At 43.8% G+C, this 20,234-nt stretch overlaps 1 protein-coding gene across 8 annotated transcripts in view; it reads right to left on the bottom strand.

The window, feature by feature from the left end:
• Positions 1 to 20,234, bottom strand: part of LOC139228654 (cation channel sperm-associated auxiliary subunit delta-like) — a 362,402-nt gene that overhangs the window by 13,163 nt on the left and 329,005 nt on the right. For 6 of the 8 annotated variants that reach the window (XM_070859876.1, XM_070859871.1, XM_070859875.1 and 3 more), the window contains one exon: positions 6,862 to 6,984. In XM_070859876.1, the coding sequence (XP_070715977.1) occupies positions 6,942 to 6,984 (43 nt within the window). In that variant the 3' untranslated portion in view covers positions 6,862 to 6,941. Of the gene's footprint in view, positions 1 to 6,823; positions 6,985 to 20,234 lie in introns of those variants that run through there. The other 2 variants (XM_070859870.1, XM_070859874.1) reach the window with 2 other exon arrangements.

The raw sequence follows: 20,234 nt of genomic DNA, 5'->3' as shown, positions 1-20,234 counted from the left end.
AACTAATTATATAAACAAAATAAGGTTGAGATCCTGAGCAACCATATCTGCGGTAAGTGCCTGCAGTTCGAGGAATGTTGGCTCAGGGTTGTTGAGCTGGAGTCTGAGCTGCAGACATTGCAATGCATCAGGGAGGTGGAGAATTACCTGGATATTTTGTTCCAGGAGGCAGTCACACCCCTTAGGTTAAGTAGTACTTTAGAGTTTGTCAATTGTCAGGGACAGGGAGGTGTGACTGCGAGTCAGGAAGGTATGGGGACCCAGAATATATGATAGAGGAGCCTCAGCCCTTGACTTTGCCCAACAGGTACAAGGTAAGTTTTGCCTGTATGGATGAAAACAAGGACTGCATGGAGGATGGGCAAACTAACCATGGCAACGTGATAGAAGAGGACATTCAAGTGTGGGGTGGGGGGGGGGGGGGGTGTAAAAAGGAATATGGTAGTGGTAGGCAACAGTATAGTCAGGAGGATAGATACTGTTCTCTGCAGCCATGATGGAGTTCCAGAGGTGGTGTTGCATAGAAACATTGAAACATAGAAATTTACAGCACAGAAGGAGGCTATTCTGGCCCATCGTGTACGCACTGGCCAACAAAGAGCCACATGGCCCTCGGTCAGCTGCCCTAAAGATTAGATATAAACCTATGAACAATGACGGAAAGGCAAAGAGCTCCCAACCCAACCAATCTGCCTCACCACAACTGCGACACCCTTTATATTAAAACATTCTACACTCCACCCCTACCTGGTGCCAGGATTAAGGATATTTCCTCGTGGCTGGAGAAGAACTTGGGAGTGGGAGGGGGAGGATCCAGTTGTCATGATCCATGTAGGAACCATTGACATAGGTAGAACCAGGAATGAGGTTCTGCTGAGGGAGTTTGAGGAGCTAGGATCTAAATTAAAAAAAAGAACCTCAAGATAATTATCTCTGGATTGTTACCTGAGCCATGTGCAAATTGGCATAGGGACAAACAGATTAAATGAGTGGCTCAAAGAGTGGTGTAGGAGGAAGGGGTTTCAGTTCATAGGGCACTGGCACCAGTACTGGGGAAAGAGGGAGCTGTTCTGTTGGGGCAGGCTCCACTTAAACTGGGCTGGGACTGGTGTCCTGGCAAACTGAATAACTAAGGCAGTAGACAGGGCTTTAAACTAATTGGGGGGGGGGGGGGGGGGGGGGAGAAAGGAAACAGTAAATTTAAAAGCAGCAAGAGAAATGTCACAGTTCTAGAGCCGAATAGCATTTTGGGTAAAAATAAGCAGAGTGGATCAGGAAGTTGGGGGGGGGGGAGGGGGGCGGGGTGGAGACAGAGGTGACATCAGGGAAGAATAGAAATAAGTCAAAGCTAAAGGCACTATATCTGAATGCGTGAAGCATTCACAACAAAATAGATGAATTAATAGCGCAGATAGAAATGAATAGGTTTGATCCAATAGCCATTACGGAGATGTGGTTGCAAAGTGGCCAAGGTAGGGAACTAAATATTCCAGGATACTTAACTTTTAGAAGAGATAGGCAAAATGGAAAAAAAGGAAGAGAGGTAGCCCTGATAAAAGGACAGGATAGACAGGCGAGAATCAAGAAGTAGAATCAGTTTTGGTGGAGCTCGAAACAGCAAGGGGCAGAAAACATTGGTGGGAGTTGTTTATAGGCCCCCCAAACGTAGTTGTAATGTAGTATAAATCAGGAAGTTAGAGGCGCATGTAACAAGGGTAATACGGTAATCATGGGGGACTTTAATCTACATATACACAGTAATAGGGTAGAGGAAGAATTCTGGGGTAGAGGATGAATTCATGGAATGTATACAAGATAGTTTTCTAGATCAGTATGTTGAGAAACCAACTAGGGAACAAGCTATTTTAGATCTAGTATTGTGCAATGAGAAAAGGTTACTTAATAAGCTTGTAGTAAAGAGGCCTTTAGGGAAGAGTGACCATAATATGATATAATTTTATATTGAGTTTGAAAATGATTTTATTGAATCCGAAGAGTCTTAAATGTAAACAAAGCAAACTACATAGGGGCGAGTTGGCTAAGGTAGATTAGCAAACTACATTAAAAGGCATGATGGTAGACAAGCAATGGCTAGCATTTAAAGAATACATAATTTACAACAAATATACATTCCTTTAAGGCACAAAAACACCACAGGAGACGTGGTCCAACTGTGGTTAACGAGAAGTTAAAAATAGCATCAGATCAAAAGGAAGAGGCTTATAATGTTGCCAGAAAGAGTAGCAAGCCTGAGGATTGGGAGGATTTTAGAATTCAGCAGAGGACCAAAAAATTAAGAAAGGGAAAATAGAAATTTAGAGTAAACTAGCTAGAGACATAAAAACAATTGTAAACGATTCGATAGGTATGTAAAAAGGAAAAGATTAGGTAAAAGTAAATGTGGGTCCCTTACCAGGCTGAGACAGGAGAAATTATTGGGGAATAAAGAAATGGCAGAGAATTTAAACAAATACTTTGTGTCAGTCTTCATGGCAGATGCAGCAAAAAAACTTGCCAGAAATAGTGGAGAACCAAGGGTCTAGCGAGAAAGAGGAACTGAAAGAAATTAGTAAAAAAAAAATCATACTGGAGAAATTAAGTTGGACTGAAAGCCGATAATACCCCTGGACCTGATGGCCTACATTTTAGGGTTTTTAAAGTGGTGGCTATAGAAATAGTGGATGCCTTGGCTGTCATCTTCCAAAATTCCAGAATGGTTCCCATGGATTGGCAAGTAGCAATTGTAACCCCACTATTTAAGGAGGGAGAGAAAACAGGGAACTACAGCCCAGTTAGCCTGGCATCAGCAGGAGGGAAAATACTAGAATCGATTATTAAGGATGTGGTAGTAGGGCATTTAGAAGAGAATAGGATTGGGCAGAGTAAAAATGAATTTATGAAAAGGTTCCACAGAAGAGGTTATTAAACAAAATTAGGGATCACTGGTTTGGGGGTAATATACTCACAGATTGAGGATTGGTTAACGGACAGAAAACAGATTAGGAATAAACAGGTCATTTTCGGGTTAGCAGGCTGTAACGAGTGGGGTACGACAAGGAACGATGCTTGGGCCTCAGCTAGTCACAATATACATCAATGATTTGGATGAGGGGACCAAATGTAATATATCCAAGTTTGCTGATGACACAAAGCTAGGTGATAATGTAAGTTGTGAGGAGGATGCAAAGAGGCTTCAAGGGGATTATAGACAGGCTAAGTGAATGGGCAAGGACATGGCAAATGAAATTATACACTTTGGTAAGAAAAATAGAAAAGTAGAGTTTTTTTTATATAAAATGGAAAGAGATTAGGAAATGTTGGTGTTCAGAAGGACATGTGTGTCCTTGTACACATTACTGAAAGTTAACATGCAGGTACAGCAAGCAATTAAGAAAGCAAATGCTATGTTGGCCTTTATTACAAGAGGATTTGAGTACAAGGATAAAGATGTCTTACTGCAATTAAATAGGGCCCTGATGAGACCACACCTGAAGTCTTATGTACAGTTGTGGTCTCCTCACCCAAAGAATGATATACTTGCCATAGAGGGAGTGCAACAAAAGTTCACCAAACTGATTCCTGGGATGGGAGGATTGTCCGATGAGGTGAGATTGAGTAGGCTAGGCCTAGATTCTCTAGAGTTTAGAAGAATGAGAGGTGATCTCATTCAAATACACAAAATTCTTACAGGGCTTGACATGGTAGATGCAGGGAGGATGTTTCCCCTGGCTGGGGAGTCTAGAATTAGGGGTCACAGTCCCAGAATAAGGGGTCAGCCATTTAGGATTGAGGGGAGGAGAAATTTCTTCACTCAGAAGGTGGTGACTCTTTGGAATTCTCTACCCCAGAGGGCTATGGAAGCTCAGTTGTGGAGTATCAAGGGATATAGGGATAGTTCAGGCAAGTAGAGTTGAGGTAAAAGATCAGCCATGATCTCATTGAATGGCAGAGCAGGCTCAGGGGGCCAAATGGCCTATTCCTATTTATCATCTTGTATTTCTAACTTTCAATCCCATTTCTCAACAAATATTGATTGTCTCCTTAAAAGATGGCATTTTATCCCAAATTAACTATCTTCTTGGAATTTATTATACATATGGACTAAAATGTTTAAGCTCCAACTTTACTCAAGGTTTCTGAATTTTGCATTTGTACCCTCTAGGATTATGCTTGCTGCCCCCACGATTAACAGTTTGTTTACTTTCATCTCATCCCATACATTTATTTTGAAGGCCTTTTTTCTCCGTCCTCTTTCTTCCACCCCCATTGCATCAACTCCAATTGGGTAAATTGGTACAGTTCCCCAAAGAGCACAATTAATGGCTCACTGAATAGAAGGTAATATAAATCCCACTGTCCTATGACTGGCACCTCCCATATGCTGAAAATAAAATCCAGACAATATTAACAATCCAATGCCCTGTTTGTACTATACATTAATATGCTTCATTTTGCTTATATGCCCAAATACCCATCTAAGAAGTTCAACTTCAATGACAAACCCCATTAAAAAAAAAAAGCCAATTTTGTACAGTATTCTTTGCCAGATATAGAACAGTTCCTGATTCTGCCCCTGCCCTGTTGGGTGTAAGGCAACAATTTTCCCTTTAATGCAGGGAAGATCTTGCATCTGCTGGTCAGCTGATATTAGGAATGCACGTGAATTGTTGGCACAGTGCCACATCACACTGTTGATGCGCTCATCTGTTGAGCTGACACTAATTGCAATTCTTTCAATCTGACAGTCTGTTATTAAACTAAAATACTGGTTGAGAGTCCAAGGAGATTGCACCACACCATTCTAACTGTTGTAATTCTGGGATGGTGTGTCAATTTAGTGCAAGCCTAGCCTTTCGGATAACATTTTTCCTTGTGCCACAAAGCATTGCTGACATTGTAAGTGTCAAAGCAAAAGTACTGGCTTGTCAGATCATCTAAGTAAAGGAAGTGGAAAACATTTTTGGGCAGGACAGTCTATTTGCATTCTTCTAGTGCCATACTTAGAGGAAAGAAATATATTCATCACTGATCAATAGGATACAACCTGGTACAATACATCTGGAACTCTCCCCATAAAAGGTTGCGGGTGCTAGGTCAATTGAAGCTTTCAAGACTGATTAACGGATTCTTGGTATCAAGGGATAAATCATACTATATTGCCTTTGTACAAGATGTTGTTCAGGCCTCAGTTGGAATACTGTCTCCAATTACATTTTGGGAAGACCAAAGCCATACTTTTCAGTCCCTGCCACAAACTCTGTTTCTTAGCCTCTGACTCCATCCCTCTTCCTAACATCTGTCTGAGGCTGATCCACACGGTTTGCAACCTTGGTGTTGATTTGACCCTGAAATGAGCTTCTGACCACACATCCGCAGCATAACTGTCTATTTCCACCTCTGTAAAATCGCCCGTCGCCACCCTTGCCTCAGCTCATCCAGGCCTTTGTTACCTCTAGACTTGACTATTCCAACACACTCCTGGCTAGCCTCCCACATTCTGCCCTACATAAACGTGGGGTCATCCAAAACTCAGTTGCCTGTGTGCTATCTTTCACCAAGTCCCGTTCACCCATTATCCCTGTGCTTGCTGATCTACATTGGCCTTCAGTTAAGCAATGCCTTGATTTCAAAATTATCATCCAGATTTTCAAATTCCTCCATGTTCTTGACCCACCTCATCTCTAATCTCCTTCAGTCCCATAATCTCCCAGAGATATCTGCACTCATCTAATTCTGCCCTCTTGAGCATCCCTGATTATAATCGTACCTGTACAACCATTGGTGGCCTTGTCTTCTGTTGCTTAGGCCCCAAGCTTTGGAATTCCCTGCCTAAATCTCTCCCCTCCTTTAAAACCTCTTTGAACAAGCTTTTGGTCACTTGCCCAAATTTCTCCTTATGTGGCTTGGTGTCAAATGTTTTGTCTTATAATACTCCTGTGAAGTGCGGTGGGATATTTTACTATGTTAAAGGCGCTATATAAATGGTTGTTGTTTTCTCCCCTCATATGTTGGAAAAGGTGCAGGAGAGCCATTAGACTAATCCTCAGTTTAAAGCAGCTTGGTTATCAAGTTAAGCTAAAAGAGCTGGGTCTCTTTAGAAGCGTAGACCTAGGGGTATTATGATGAAGGAAATAGATTGTGTTCAGAGTTGAAAGTTTGTTCCAATTAAATAAGTTAGAGAGGACCAGGGATAACAATTTTAAGTTGTGCAATGCCAGATCTAAGTTAGATGTCAGTAGGTGGTACATTCCCCCAAAGAATAGTGGACCTCAACAGGCTCTCAGCTCATGCGGTGGAGGCCAATTTGTTGAATTCCTTCAAGTGAGAACTAGACCCGTTTCTGGCTGGGGTGGAGGTCATCTCTTACAAAAATGTAGGTACTGCATAGAATTATCAGGGCCAAAATGTTCTCCTGCACTAGTTTCACTTGCCTAATAGTGCCAGAAGATGTTCCTAGATTCCCCCCCTCCCCCCCAAAATTGGCTTGGATTTTTAATTTTTTTCTTCTTCCCCCAGGAAATCACATGGTTTTAGGTAGGGTGGAGTGTGTTTATAATGTGATACACAAGGTATGACAATTGTGTAAGACAGGATGGATGGACCAGAGTGTCTTTCCCACCCCACCATCAGTTATTGCTCGTGTGTTCATTTAGAGTAAAGGCAGATAAATGGAGTGGAGGTCAGATCAGACATAACAGTTGAATGGCAGAAGAGGCTAGATGGAGCTGAATGATCTACTCCTATAGCCATGTTCTTGTGTACATGCAAGGGAGGAGATGGTCAATTTCTTGCAGAATTTTATTCAGCCAAGCAGAGTACTTACTGTTGGTCACTGTTACATTGGAACTCTTCAGCATCCTCGCTGCTGTTTCTCTTCCGAAACCATGAGGGGCGTCCTTCCCCTTTTACTTGTACCGGAGAACTGCGACTAGCAGGAGAACCTAACCAAGGAGCTGGGGAATCCGAGGAGGACATGGCAACAGACTTTAAAAACAAAACCCAAAAGCAACAAAATGTTCAAATCTTAAAAAGGAAATGAATCAGATGTTTCATCAAGGGTTCAAAAAGGAACCAAAAATGATCAGAATGAACTCAAACCATTGCTAGTGTTCAAACGAGAAATAGGCATATGCAGGATCTGACATTCTCCCAAAAGTTTAGGCATTCAAAGTGTATTTAAGGTGCTCACTATATCCCAACTGATTATAAAATAAAACATTTTCAGTGCCTTACAAACCAGCAAGAGTAAACATTTCACCCTCAGTTGAAAACAGGCAGCTACTTATTCTGCTGTTACAAGGCTCATTTCATAAGCCAAACTGCTTTCTACCTTCAAATAACTAAATAAACCAGTAATTTAAAAAGGGGGAGTAGAGAGAAAATAAATACACTACACCCTATATGGGAAATTTCTTGAATGAACCAAGATTTCTTGGAAAATTCTTTTCTATTTATCAACAGGAGTAACAGTAGGTTAATTAACCCTAATATACAAAGGCTCTAAATAATGCAGATTATTGTTTGAAGATATTCCAAAACACAATAAAATGCTAAAACTAATTAATGATAACTTACCAGCTAGGAATATTTACTTTAGGAGAGAACCAACTAATTATACAGACTCAGGAAAAAGAGATCATAAAGAAAATAGAACAGAAAGGGCAGTTAAAGAGAAAAGAACTCCTAGTAGAGAAATGGTGGCACTTCTGGGTTCAACTGCAGTCCAGACCCTCTTTCTAAGCCATTCAGGTTCTACAGAAATGAGCTTGTACAGGCTCAACTCAGTTTCTAGTGTACATAAATTAATAGTCTCATATAGAGGGGGAGGATGTCTGGTGCAGGAAATGGTTTAATAAAAACACCTCACATAGTACAGTAGTTAGTACTTTCCTAAGAGGAAATGGGAAATACAGTTGTGGCAAAACAATAGGAACTCTATTGTGTCCAATACGTATTCAAGGTGTATTGGAATACTAACACTGATGAAAATGTGTAGTATAAAAAAAATACACTCCTGGAAGTAATTATATCAGATATAGAATGAAAGACCAAATAAAGTAAGCCGAGGCCAGCCTCACAATAATTAAGTGTAAACATGTAAAGTGAACACAGGTGAGAAAAGATGTAGCCCCATACTGATTGGGGCCAGTTAATTGGCTCAATGTTGCTGCTTCTGGTATCATTGGTGTCAGGTGACTGCAGCTTGTGTGTATAAAAGGTATAGCCACATACTGAACTTAACTTGCTACAATTAATGATTTTCTAAATTGCTTAGTGAGGGCAGAAACCAGTAATTAAAAACTTAATACTGCACAAGAGGAAATAAGTCATTTGAATCTAGTTCCCAAGAAATGTGAGAAACAACTTTTTTGAACTACAAGATTCAAGCAAACGATAAATTAATTCTATGACTCTGAATATTAACTACAGAAGCAAAGGAACTGAAGGGAAACATGATGAAACAAAACACCCACAACATGGAGAAAATCAACACTTGACTTTAATAAGGGCAATTACTAAAAAATAAAACCGGGTGGGATGGTTTCAACTTGGTAGAGGAGCTCAGGTGCAAGCAATAAGGAGCTAGTTGTGCTGATCAAATCCCAATTAATAAACAAAGCTTGCTTTTTATGTATGGTTACAGATGTCTAATTTATACACTGTATATGGTTGGTAATATGTTGAAAAATGGTCACCACGCATATGTAAAAAATGAAATTTATTTCATTTGTCAGATCATTATCATAGGCAGTCCCTCAAAATCGAGGAAGACTTGCTTCCACTCCAAAAGTGAGTTCTCAGGTGACTGAATAGTCCAATATGGGAATTACAGTCTTTGTTACAGGTGGGACAGTTAGTCGTTGGAGGAAGGGGTGGGTGGGGAGTCTGGTTTGGCGCATGTTCTTTCTGCTGCCTATGCTTGTTTTCTGCATGCTCTCGGTAACGAAACTCGAAGTGTTCAGCGCCCTCCCGGATGCTCTTCCTCCACTTAGGGTCGTCTTTGGCCAGGAACTCCCAGGTGTCAGTGGGGATGTTTCCCTTTATCAAGGAGGCTTTGAGGGTGTCCTTGCAACGTTTCTTCTGCCCACCTGGGGCTCGCTTACTGTGTAGAAGTTCCGAGTAGAGCGTTTGCTTTGGGAGTCTCATGTCAGGCATGCGAACAATGTGGCTCGCCCAATGGAGCTGGTCGAGTGTGGTCAGTGCTTCGATGCTGGGGATGTTGGCCTGATCAAGAACACTGATGTTGGTGCGTCTGTACTCCCAGAGGCTGAACTCCAAGTCACTGTCAACATCTTCACCGAGGCATAGGAAAGTATGGGTCTTACACCAAACATCCGTAAGACAAAGGTCCTCCACCAACCTGACCCCACCACACAGCACTGCCCCCCCCCCCCAGTCATCAAGATCCATGACGCGGCACTGGACAATGTGGACCACTTTCCATACCTCGGGAGTCTATTATCAGCAAGGGCAGACATCGACAACGAGGTTCAACACCGCCTCCAGGATGCAGCGCAGCCTTCGGCCGCCTGAGGAAGAGAGTGTTCATAGATTAGGCCCTCAAATCTGGCACCAAGCTTATGGTCTACAGGTCTGTAGTGATATCTGCCCTCCTATATGGCTCAGAGATGTGGACCATATACAGTAGACACCTCAAATTGCTGGAGAAATACCATCAGCGATGCCTCCACAAGATGCTGCAAAATTTGTCAGATAGCTCACCCTGAACTACTTTCTTATGAACCATCAGTAGTTGGGATAAAAAATAAAAACTCTGAGATTCAGTAAATGCCAATTGTAGCCATTGTAACCTATAGCTAATGATTGCTGCTTCATAGTGCTAATCAAAAGACTGCAATACTAAATCAAGTTATCACCATTAACAGGCAAGTTTATAATAAATATTTAGCAGAATAATATGAACATTTATACATTGTATATAAATAATGCCAGAAATTTGCCTGGGAAAAACCACATTTCACATATATGTCAAGTGCTCGATGTTACAGTCCCTGTTTCATCAGTTAAAGGAGCTACTTCTTGGTTTCTGGTTGAATTTATCCATCTTCCCCCAGCCCGCAAATTACACATCATTGGTCACCCGATGTAGTGAGCTGCGCATTAGCCTTTCACATTGTATGAATCTAGCCCTGTATGGTGGGATAAGAACATAAGAAATAGGAGCAAGGATATGCCATAGGGACCCTTGAGCCCACTCCGCCATTCAATAAGATCATGGGTGATTTTTGACCTCAAGTCCACTTCCCGCCTGATTCCCTGTATCCCTTGATTCCCTTAGAGTCCAAAAATCTATTGATCTCAACGATTCAGTATCTACAGTTCTCTGGGTTAGAGAATTCCAAAGATTCAAAATGCTTTGAATGAAGAAATGTATCTTCATCTCAGTTCTAAATGGCCAACCCTGAGGCTATGCCCCCTAGTTCTAGACTCTCTAGCCAGGGGAAACAGCCTCTCAGCATCTATCCTGTCAAGTCCTCTCAGAATCTTATATGTTTCAATGAGATCTCTCATTCTTCTAAACTCAATATAGGCCATTCTACTCAATCTCTCCTCATAGGACAACCGTCTCTTACCAGGACCTTTGTTATATCCACTTTAAGACAAGTATATCCTTCCTCAGGACTCCAGGTGTGGTCTCACCAAAGCCCAGTACAATTGCAGTAAGACATCCTTACTCTTGTACTCCAACGCCCTTGCAATAAAGACCAGCATACCATTTGCCTTCCTAATTGCTTGCTGTACCTGCATACTAACTCATAGACTGGATTTTGCGTGGGGTCAACAGGTGCAATCGGTGGCAGGTCGGGTGGGAAAGTGTTTTTTTTCCCCAGCAGGTCGGGACCTCACTGTGAACCCGCCGCCACATGCTTTACCAAATGTTGGGTCTGTCAGCGCTGAGCAGACCTGACATGCAGCAGTGGGGGTGGCAATTGAAATCGTTAGTGGCTTGTTTATAGCCTCTTAACATTGCTTTTTTCCCAGCTTTTAGAATTTGACAGGTCGCCCACCGATTTCCTGCTGTGCCTTGACTTTGTCTTTGAAGCTGAGGCATTAGGTTAGTGGCCATTGAATCAGCTGATGAGTTGACAGCTTCAAATGTCGTCAAAGCTCGCAGCTGATTGAGAAATGTTCTCTTAACGCTAGCTTCTCTAAACTGCATTTCCACTACAGATTCAGGATGCTGCAAGTCTTTACACAAGTCTCCATCTAACCTGATCTCATGATCTCTCCCATCATTGACAGATTTTGTCTGTCACCTCTACTTCACCTGCCATCTATTCCACCAGCATGGGTGCCCTTGAAACTCTCTTACTTTGGTACTCAGAATCCCACCATGATCAGCCCCAACACCAACAGCACCACGCACACCAGCAGCACCAACAACAACACTAACCTTCTCCGCAATCAACTGATGCTGCACAGGACACGGGGCATCAGCACCTGAGTACAATGCTGCCTGGGAGGCTAGGGATGACACTGTACACCCTGGCTACCATATGATGCGCTAGGTTGGCACCACCCCACACTAACACCATAAAGCATCCTTACAATGCCCAATCCATTCCTTTCACACTCATACCATTGCGGGGGTGGGGGGGGGGGGGTACTGTTATGTCTCACCATTCACTGCAACTCACTAAGCCACTTCCAAAGGTGCCCACAAATCTGTACAAGAACACAAAGTGTTGAAAATAAAGATTTCAATGTTAGACACCACATTAACAGAAACTTTAGATGAACATTGCATAAAACACCCAAGTGCCTACCCTTGTGTGTTGTTAGTTGGTATGATTGCACTAGGATGAGGATGAATGTGATGGGTGGCTAGTGAGATGGGGATGTGATAATGCAGATAGAGAAGGATGGATGGAGGTGCAACATAATATGGTGTGAGTAAGGATGTGCAGGAGTAGGGTAGGGAGGCAGAGTGATGGGGATGTGATTAAAAAGCACAGCAGGATGAGGTTGAGTGTGGCTTTGTACTAACGTTTTGTGACCTACTGAGATTATTGAAATATTTGTGGCACTGTACCCAGGTCCTCCCGACCACATCCCTGCTTGTGCCCTTCTCTGCAATGTACAACCAGGCTGTTTTGATCTCTTAGAGAGATCTCTTCCACCCATGGGAAAGGAAGCGTACCTTCCTGTGTGCTGTGACTCCCTCCATAAGCATATGGAGGGCGTCATGGTGGAGTCTGGGTGCAGCTGTGCACCTCTGTGCAGTGCTTGTCAGTGTTTGTGCTCATGGTCTTCCGCGAGAGGTGGGCACCGGAGGGACTGGAGTGCATCATCACCCCCAGCAACCACGTTTTAATTTGAATTAAGTTTACTGTCAAAAGTTTAATTTGTTTAATGTGTCGGTTTTAGTGCCCCCCCCCCTTTAATAAGGGGGCACTTGATTTATGGTTTCAACTTAAAATAGTTGTCAGTGTTTGCAGCACCTCAATGCTGTAGAACACTGACAGCACAAATATCAAATTAAGTTGGCCATGGTCACTTTAAGGAAAGCGGCTGATGATGTTTCACCAGACCCGCTTCCTCTAATTGGCCAGGAAATGCACTGGGCAAGTTTAACAAGCCCAATCAGGGGAAATTCATTTCCGAGGTCGGGATGGAGACTGCAGCAGGGTCGGGGTAGGGTCCTGCCGAGGTTCGTAAAATCCAGCCCTTTGTGTTTCGTGTACAAGGATACCCAAATCCCTCAGAACATCAACATTTAATAATTTCTCACCATTTAAAAAAATATTCTGTTTTTCTATTCTTCCTACTGAAGTGAATAACCTCACATTTCTCCATGTTATACTCAAGCTGCCACCTCCTTGTCTATATCCCTTTGCAGACTCTTCGTGTCCTCCTCACAGCTTACTTACCCATCTAGCTTTGTATCGTCAGTAAACTTGGATATATTACACTCAGCCTTCATCAAAGTCATTAACATAGATTGTAACTAGCACTGATCCTTGCAGCACCTCACTGGTAACAGCCTGCCAACCAGAAAATGACTAGTTTATTCCTACTTTCTGTTATCTTTCTTTTAACTAATCCTCTATCCATGCTAATATATTATCCCCAATGCCATGAGCCCTTATCTTGTGTAACAACCTGTCGTGTGGCACCTTATCAAATGCCTTTTGAAAATCTAAATATATTACATCCACTGGTTCCTTTTATCTACTCTGCTAGTTACATCCTCAAAAAACTCTAAGGCCTAGAAATTACCATCTTTAATGCCTCCTGCTATCACCTTTGGGGGCAATAACGGGGTGCTAACCACTTACTGACCGGGCGCGGCGAGATGAACGACTTCCTCTAAATTTGGTTGGAGGTTTGGGGCAGCATTGGGACGTTGTGTCCCAAATTCCTTCGCTGGAGATCGTGACATCATCGCCGTGCGCATCGCCCCAGTAGCGCCCTGGACCCGAACTTTGGTTCTGCTCCCTAAAGCTTCGCTGGGTGAAAACATCGGCAGCTGCAAGAGTGGTTGGTTGGGAGGTTGGGCACTTCGGGGGTGAAGCTTTTTGGGATTGGTGGCCGTGGTAAGTAAAAACATTTCTAAAATAGTGTTTCTCATTTTTTTAGCTTCATCTTCACTGCAACCAATCAGCCCAGTACTCTGTTGCAGTGCATTGGGCTGATTGGGCTGGATTGTGGCTGCCATCGGGGACCAGGTAAGTATTTCCAATGCAGAGCCTGCAACGATGGCCCTTCCCTTTTAAGGGTGGGAAGAAGCCTCCGAATGAGGCAGGGCTGCTTGGTCCATGGTGCAGCGCTGCACGACTACTGCCCCGCCTGTGTCCTGTTGTGCTCCAGGAAGGAAGTGGAAGACTTGATTTAGTGCTTCACTTCCTTCCTAGAGTGCAAACTCCGAATTTTAAAAAAGTTGAAAAGCATTAGCACCTGGCGCTAATATTTTCACCTTTTGAAAGTTAGCGCCCCAAATGGGGCACTCCCGAATTTCTCCCCTAATACACTTGTCAAACACAAGTTCCATTTCATAAAACCATGTTGACTCTGCCTAATCATATTATGGTTTTCTAAATACCCTGTTACAACTTCCTTAAAAATGTATTCCAGTATTTTCCGACGACTGATGCCAGATCTGTATTTTCCTGTTTTCTCTCTCTCTCTCTCCTTTCTTGAATATCAGTGTTACATTTGCTACCTTCCAATCCACTGGGACATTTCCAGAATCTAGGGGATTTTGGAAGATTACAACCAATGCATCCACTATCTCTGCAGCCACCTCTTTTAGAACCCTAGGATGTAGGCCATCAGGTACAGGGGATTTGACAGCTTTTAGTCCCATTAATTTCACCAGTAAATGTTCTTTACTAATATTAATTACTTTAAGTTCAGTGCTTTGATAAGATCACACTTGGAGTACTGTGCACACTTTGGTCTTCTTATCTGAGAAAGGACATGCATGCCTTAGAGGCGGTGCAACGAAGATTCACTATACTGATCCCTGGGATCAGAGGGTTGTCCTATGAGGGAAGATTGAGTAGGTTGGCCCTAAACTCTAGAATTTAGAAGAATGAGGGGTGATCTCGTTGAAACATATAAAATTCTGAGGGGGATTGACATGGTAGATGCTGAAAGGTTGTTTCCCCTGGCTGGAGAGTCTAGAACTAGGAGGCACAGTCTCAGGATAAAAGGTTGGCCATTTAAGACTGAGATGAGGAGGAATTTCTTTACTCAAAGATTGTGCAACAAGGGATTGGGAATCAAGGGATATGGAGATCAGGCAGGAATGTGGAGTTAAGGTCGAAGATCAGCCATGATCTTGTTGAATGGCGGAGCAGGCACGAAGGTCTGTATGGCCTACTCCTGCTCCTAATTCACATGTCCTTATATTTCTGGTATGTTTTATGTGTCTTCTTCTGTGACGACAGATACAAAATATTTTTTTAACGTCTCTGCCGTTTCCTTAATCCCCTTTATAATTTCTCCTGTCTCAGCCTCTAAGGGACCCACATTTACTTTTGCTATTCTCTACCTTTTTACATACTTGTAGGAGATCTTACAATCTGTTTTTATGCTTCTTGATAGTTACTCTCATGTTCTATTTACTACCTCTTTATCAATTTTTTGGTCATCGTTTGTTGGTTTCTAAAACTTTCCCAATCCTCAGGCTTACTATTCCACTTGGCAACATTATAAACCTCTTCTTTTAGATTAATACTATCCTTAACCTTTTTAGTTGGACACAGATGGATCACTTTTCCCATAGAATTTTTAATTTTCAATGGAATGTATATTCGTTGATAATTATGAAATATTTCTTTAAATGTTCACCGTTGCTTATCTACTGTCATACCTTTTAATCTTACTTCCCAATCTACCATAGCCAACTTGCCTCTCATACCTATGTAGTTGGCTTTATTTAAATTTAATACTCTAGTTTCATACTTAAGTATGTTCTCTCAATGTAGTCTCCTCTGCCTGTTAGCTGTCTTGTATAGAATTAATTTGGGCACTCTCTATTCAATGGATAGGGGCACCAGCACAAAACTAGCTGCAATTTGGTATTGAATCTCACTCAGAGAGGCCACAGGTGGCTGTTTTGTGAAGTGGAAATGTTACAATGGTGCAGTAATAAGCGAGTTTGGGCCAGAGTAAAGGGAACTTTAACTTTGCATCTTACAATGGTATTACTGACTGAGGAAGCAATAAAATGGACACATTCACTGTTTAAAAACATTAAATGCCTATCTTATAGACTTTTCTTCATTCTGTAAAGATATTATCCTTCAGACACACTGGAATAGGCCATGACTGAGGAAATCACCCAGTGCAAGATGTTTCTGATGTTGACATCTCTCCATTGATTTCCATGTTCCTACACAAGATATATGAGGTCTATGCACACTTTGGAACATCAGTTTATTTTGACCAAAGTCTGTCACTGAAAATAAATAAGATATACTACCAATGCACTCTCAGAACAGCCTAACGAATTGACCAAGTGGGATCACGTTATGTGCAGAATAACAGATTTGAATAAAGATGACATAGTGATTTGTGCTGTTTTTTTGGCACAGGCCACTTTTTTTGGCCTAAGTTAAAAAAACACTGTTTCCCCAATCAATTTGCACCAGCGTAACTCAGTTAGTTACGATTTTTTTAGGTAAGTTTTTTTTCAGCCAAAGTGGGTGTAACCTGCCACCGGTGCTGATTCTGGCCATTTCGGCAAGTTTGGCTACCTGAGAGTTACTCCAGTTCTTCTTAGGCCAGCGAATGTGGCCTCTATAGAACAACCTTAAGTTAAGAGTTAAGAAAATCGGCGCAGGTAAGTGTTGCTGATGCCCGGACAGCAGCAGCAGGAGAGGTAAGAGAGAAGGGGAGAGAGTGGGGAAGCCTTTCGGGTATAGTTAGGTGCGGGGACCGGGAGGGAGGAGACCACTCGGCCAGGGCTAGGGGCGGGGGAGTGGACTGGCAGACCACTCGGCCAGGGCTAGGGGCAGGGGAGCGGACTGGCAGGCCACCCGGACAAGGATAGGGGCAGGGGAGCGGACTGGATGGCCCTACGGCCTGGGATAGGAGTGGGGGAGTGGACCGGGAGGCCTTTTGGCCTGGCATAGGGGTGGGGAAGCATACGGGAGGCCCTTTGGCCTGGGATAGGAGCGGGGGAACGGACTGGCATTGGGAGGGAGGGGAGGGGAAAGGGGAGGGGGGGGAACTTTAATAATTTAATGGAGGTAAGTTGCTGCAATGTATTTTAATGTGTTTGTGAAGTTGCTGCAATGTAGTTTAAGGTATTTTTAAGTTGATGCAATGTATTTTAAGGTGTTTTTAAGTTGCTGCAATGTGTAAGGTGCTTGTGCAAGTTGCAGAGTTGGCTGCAAGTGTCACTTTCTAACCTCAGCCCGCATTGTGTCCCTGGTTACCGTGGCAATCCGATCTTTTTCGTGCAGATCAAGGTTCCACTCCCAAAACTAAAGGACAGGCTAGGCTGTGCCAAAATGAAGAAATCAAACGGGGAATCTTAGAACATTTTTTTTTGGCGTACTTGGGCCCCAAAAAAACAGGTGTAACTCTTCAAGTACGGCAAAAAAAAGTTTTGGGGAAAATTGAGCTCTTTATTCTGGCATCTACATCCTGCTGGAGATTGTCTAAGTAGTTTTCAGGATGAGGAAGAGGGAGGTCCATGTGGAGGCCCTTGCCACCAGGACTGAACTGCCATAAGGAGTATAATCCACAGCTGCTAAATCTGATATTTAGTAAAGATGTGCAGGTTACTCCTCTTTATAAATGTTTTGCATGAATATCTGTGTTAGGGTTACTCACCGAAGCAGCCATAGAACAGGTAAAACATTATCATAGTCAGAATGGTGATAATGCATTCCACAGCCACTGCAAGGGGACAGGCTTACCAAGAACTTGGAACCACAGGTTACAAATAATTTGTTGCAATGATAGAAGGATTTTGAACAATGCACAAAAAAGTTGGAGATCTATGGCCATCAATAAAATGGACAAAATGTTCCAATTTGTGAAGGGGGAAAATAAAAAAGTTAACAGTTTCCGGGCCCAATAAACGTGGAACACAGCTCTTGGCAGGAATTCAAGGTGTGTTCTGAGCTTCCTGGAATCATAGAATGAGAGAGCACAGAAGGAGACCATTTGGCCCATCATGTAACCAATGCATCCATTATCTCAGCAGCCACCTCTTTTATAACCCTCGGATGTAGGCCATCAGGTCCAGGGGATTTGAAAGAGCTAGCCAATTAGTCTAATTTCTCTGCCCTTTCCCCAAAGCCCTGAAAACTTATTCTCTTTCATAGAAACATAGAAACATAGAAAATAGGTGCAGGAGTAGGCCATTCGGCCCTTCGAGCCTGCACCGCCATTCAACAAGATCATGGCTGATCACCCACCCCAGCACCTCCCCCCCACGTGCCCTCCACACCCCCGACCCCCCCCCAGCCGCAAGGACCACATCCAACTCCCTCCCGAACACATCCAATGAACTGGCATCAACAACTCTCCGCGGCAGGGAACCCCACAGGCCAACAACTCCCCGAGTGAAGAAGTCTCTCCCAATCCCAGCCCCAAACAGCCCACCCCCCCATCCCAAGAGCGTGCCCCCGCCCGTCTCCGGACCCACCCAACACCAGGAACACTCCCCCCGCACCCAACCTGCCCCGTCTCGTCAGAATCCTTCCCAAATGCCGAACACCCCCGGATGTCGAGCCCCCAGCCCCGGCCATCCCGGAGCCATGCCCCCGTGACGCCAACCACACCACATCCACCAACCGCCATCTGCGCAGTCAACCCGTCCACCCCACTCTGAACACTCCCCGCACCGAGGCACAGAGCCCCCAGGCCTGCACCTCCAACACACTTCGCCCCCCCAGACCTCCGCTGCAATGTGGCCCCTTCTGTCCCCCGCCCTGGGTTTCTCCGCCACCCATCTCCACCACTCTCCCCTCCATCCCCCGCCCCCGTCTCCCCTCCACTTTCCTCTGCCTCCCCGCACAGGCTCCCATCTTGGGGGCGGTAACTTTCTGGGGCAGGGAATTTTAGCCCCCAGCGTGGAAGTCCTGCTCCCGCCGCAGAATTGGCCTTACCACCCCTCAATGGAAGCGGAGTGCAGTTTCCCACACTCCACTTCCTTTGGGGGCAGTTACCGGGGCACGACTGGATGCTCCTGTGACAGTTTGAACTGGTGCTCTCCACTCCCTGTCCCATGACAGCTGGAACTGGCGCTCTCCACCCTCTCTCCCGCGATAGCATTTATTTATCTCATTCTCTTTTGAAATATATGATTGAATCTGCTTCCACCACCCTTTCAGGCAGTGCATTCCAGTACATAACAACTCACTGTGTAAAAAGAATTCTGCTCACATCACCTCTGGTTCTTTTCCCAAATATCTTAACTCTGTGTGCTTTGGTGGCTGACACTTCTGCCACTGGAAGCAGTTTCTCCTTATTTACTCTATCAAAACCCTTCATGATTTTTAATACTCCTATTAAATTTCCGCTTAGCCGTAACGGCGTTAAGGAGAACAAGCCCAACTTCTCTAGTCTCTTCAGGTAACTGCATCCCTGGTACCATTCTAGTAAATCTCCTCTGCACCCTCTCCAAGGTCTTGACACCCTTCCTAAAGTGTGGTGCCCAGCTAGGGCCTAACCTATGATTTAAAAAGGTTTAGCATAACATCCTTGCTTTTATACTCTGTGGGGTGGAAATTTGGTCCGTTGACACCTCTGTTCATGCCCCGGAGAGGCGGTAATGGCAGCAGAATTGATTTCCGGGCAGGGTGCCAGCTTCCAGCACCCCGGCAGGACATTTGGTGCCAGTTTTGCGAGGCCCGGAGCAGTACCTCCTGGGAGAGGCGAGCCAGTGTGCAATGCCCCCGGTTACGACACTGTTCTGAAATTTGTTTTCTGGTGGACACGTAGCGCCTCGTAGAGTGCCCTAATGGAACTGCCTGGGAAAGCGGGTGGTCTGAGCTGTTCCGGCCGCGGTGTGGTAAGGAATGAATACCTGAGGTAAGTGTGATTGTTTTTATTACTTTTTTTTCTTGCGATTTATGTTTATGTGGGGTGAGCAAGATATTGGGAATGTTTTTGGTGTTTTGCTGATTTTTTTTTCATCGGGAAGCCTCTCTTATGGCGCTCCAAGGCCGGCTCTTTAGCTCAGGATTTTCAGTTGCTCAGCCGGCTTCACGCTCTAAGAGAGGTGTGGAGTGGCTCGCTTAGGGCTCCGCTCCACACTCAGGGCCCAGCTGATGTAAACCATTTCCCGGCACAAAATTTACCGCCCTGCACCATTAGCACCCTAATTAGCCTCCAGACAAATTTCCACCCCTATGCCTCTGTTTATAAAGCCAAAGATTCTTTATGATTTTTAACAGCCTTATCAACTTGTCCTCCCACCTTCAAACATTTGTGTACGTACACCCCCAGTCTCTCTATTTCTGCACCCCTTTTTATCCCATGGGCTTCAATTTTGCTAATGTCTTTATGTAGTACTTTATCAAACGCTTTTTGAAATTCCATATACTATACACAACATTAACCACGCTAACTTGATCAACCCGCTCCGTTACTTTATTAAAGAACTCAATCAAGTTAGTCAAACACCATTTATCTTTAACAAATCCATGCTGGATGTCAGTTATTAACCCATATTTTTCCAAGTAACAATTAATTTTGTTTTGGATTATTGTTGCTAAAAGTTTCCCCACCACTGACGTTAGGCTGAC

The sequence above is a fragment of the Pristiophorus japonicus genome, chromosome 18, assembly GCF_044704955.1.
Source record: "Pristiophorus japonicus isolate sPriJap1 chromosome 18, sPriJap1.hap1, whole genome shotgun sequence".
NCBI classification, from domain to species: domain Eukaryota; kingdom Metazoa; phylum Chordata; class Chondrichthyes; family Pristiophoridae; genus Pristiophorus; species Pristiophorus japonicus.
This window is presented reverse-complemented; position numbering and strand designations above follow the sequence as displayed.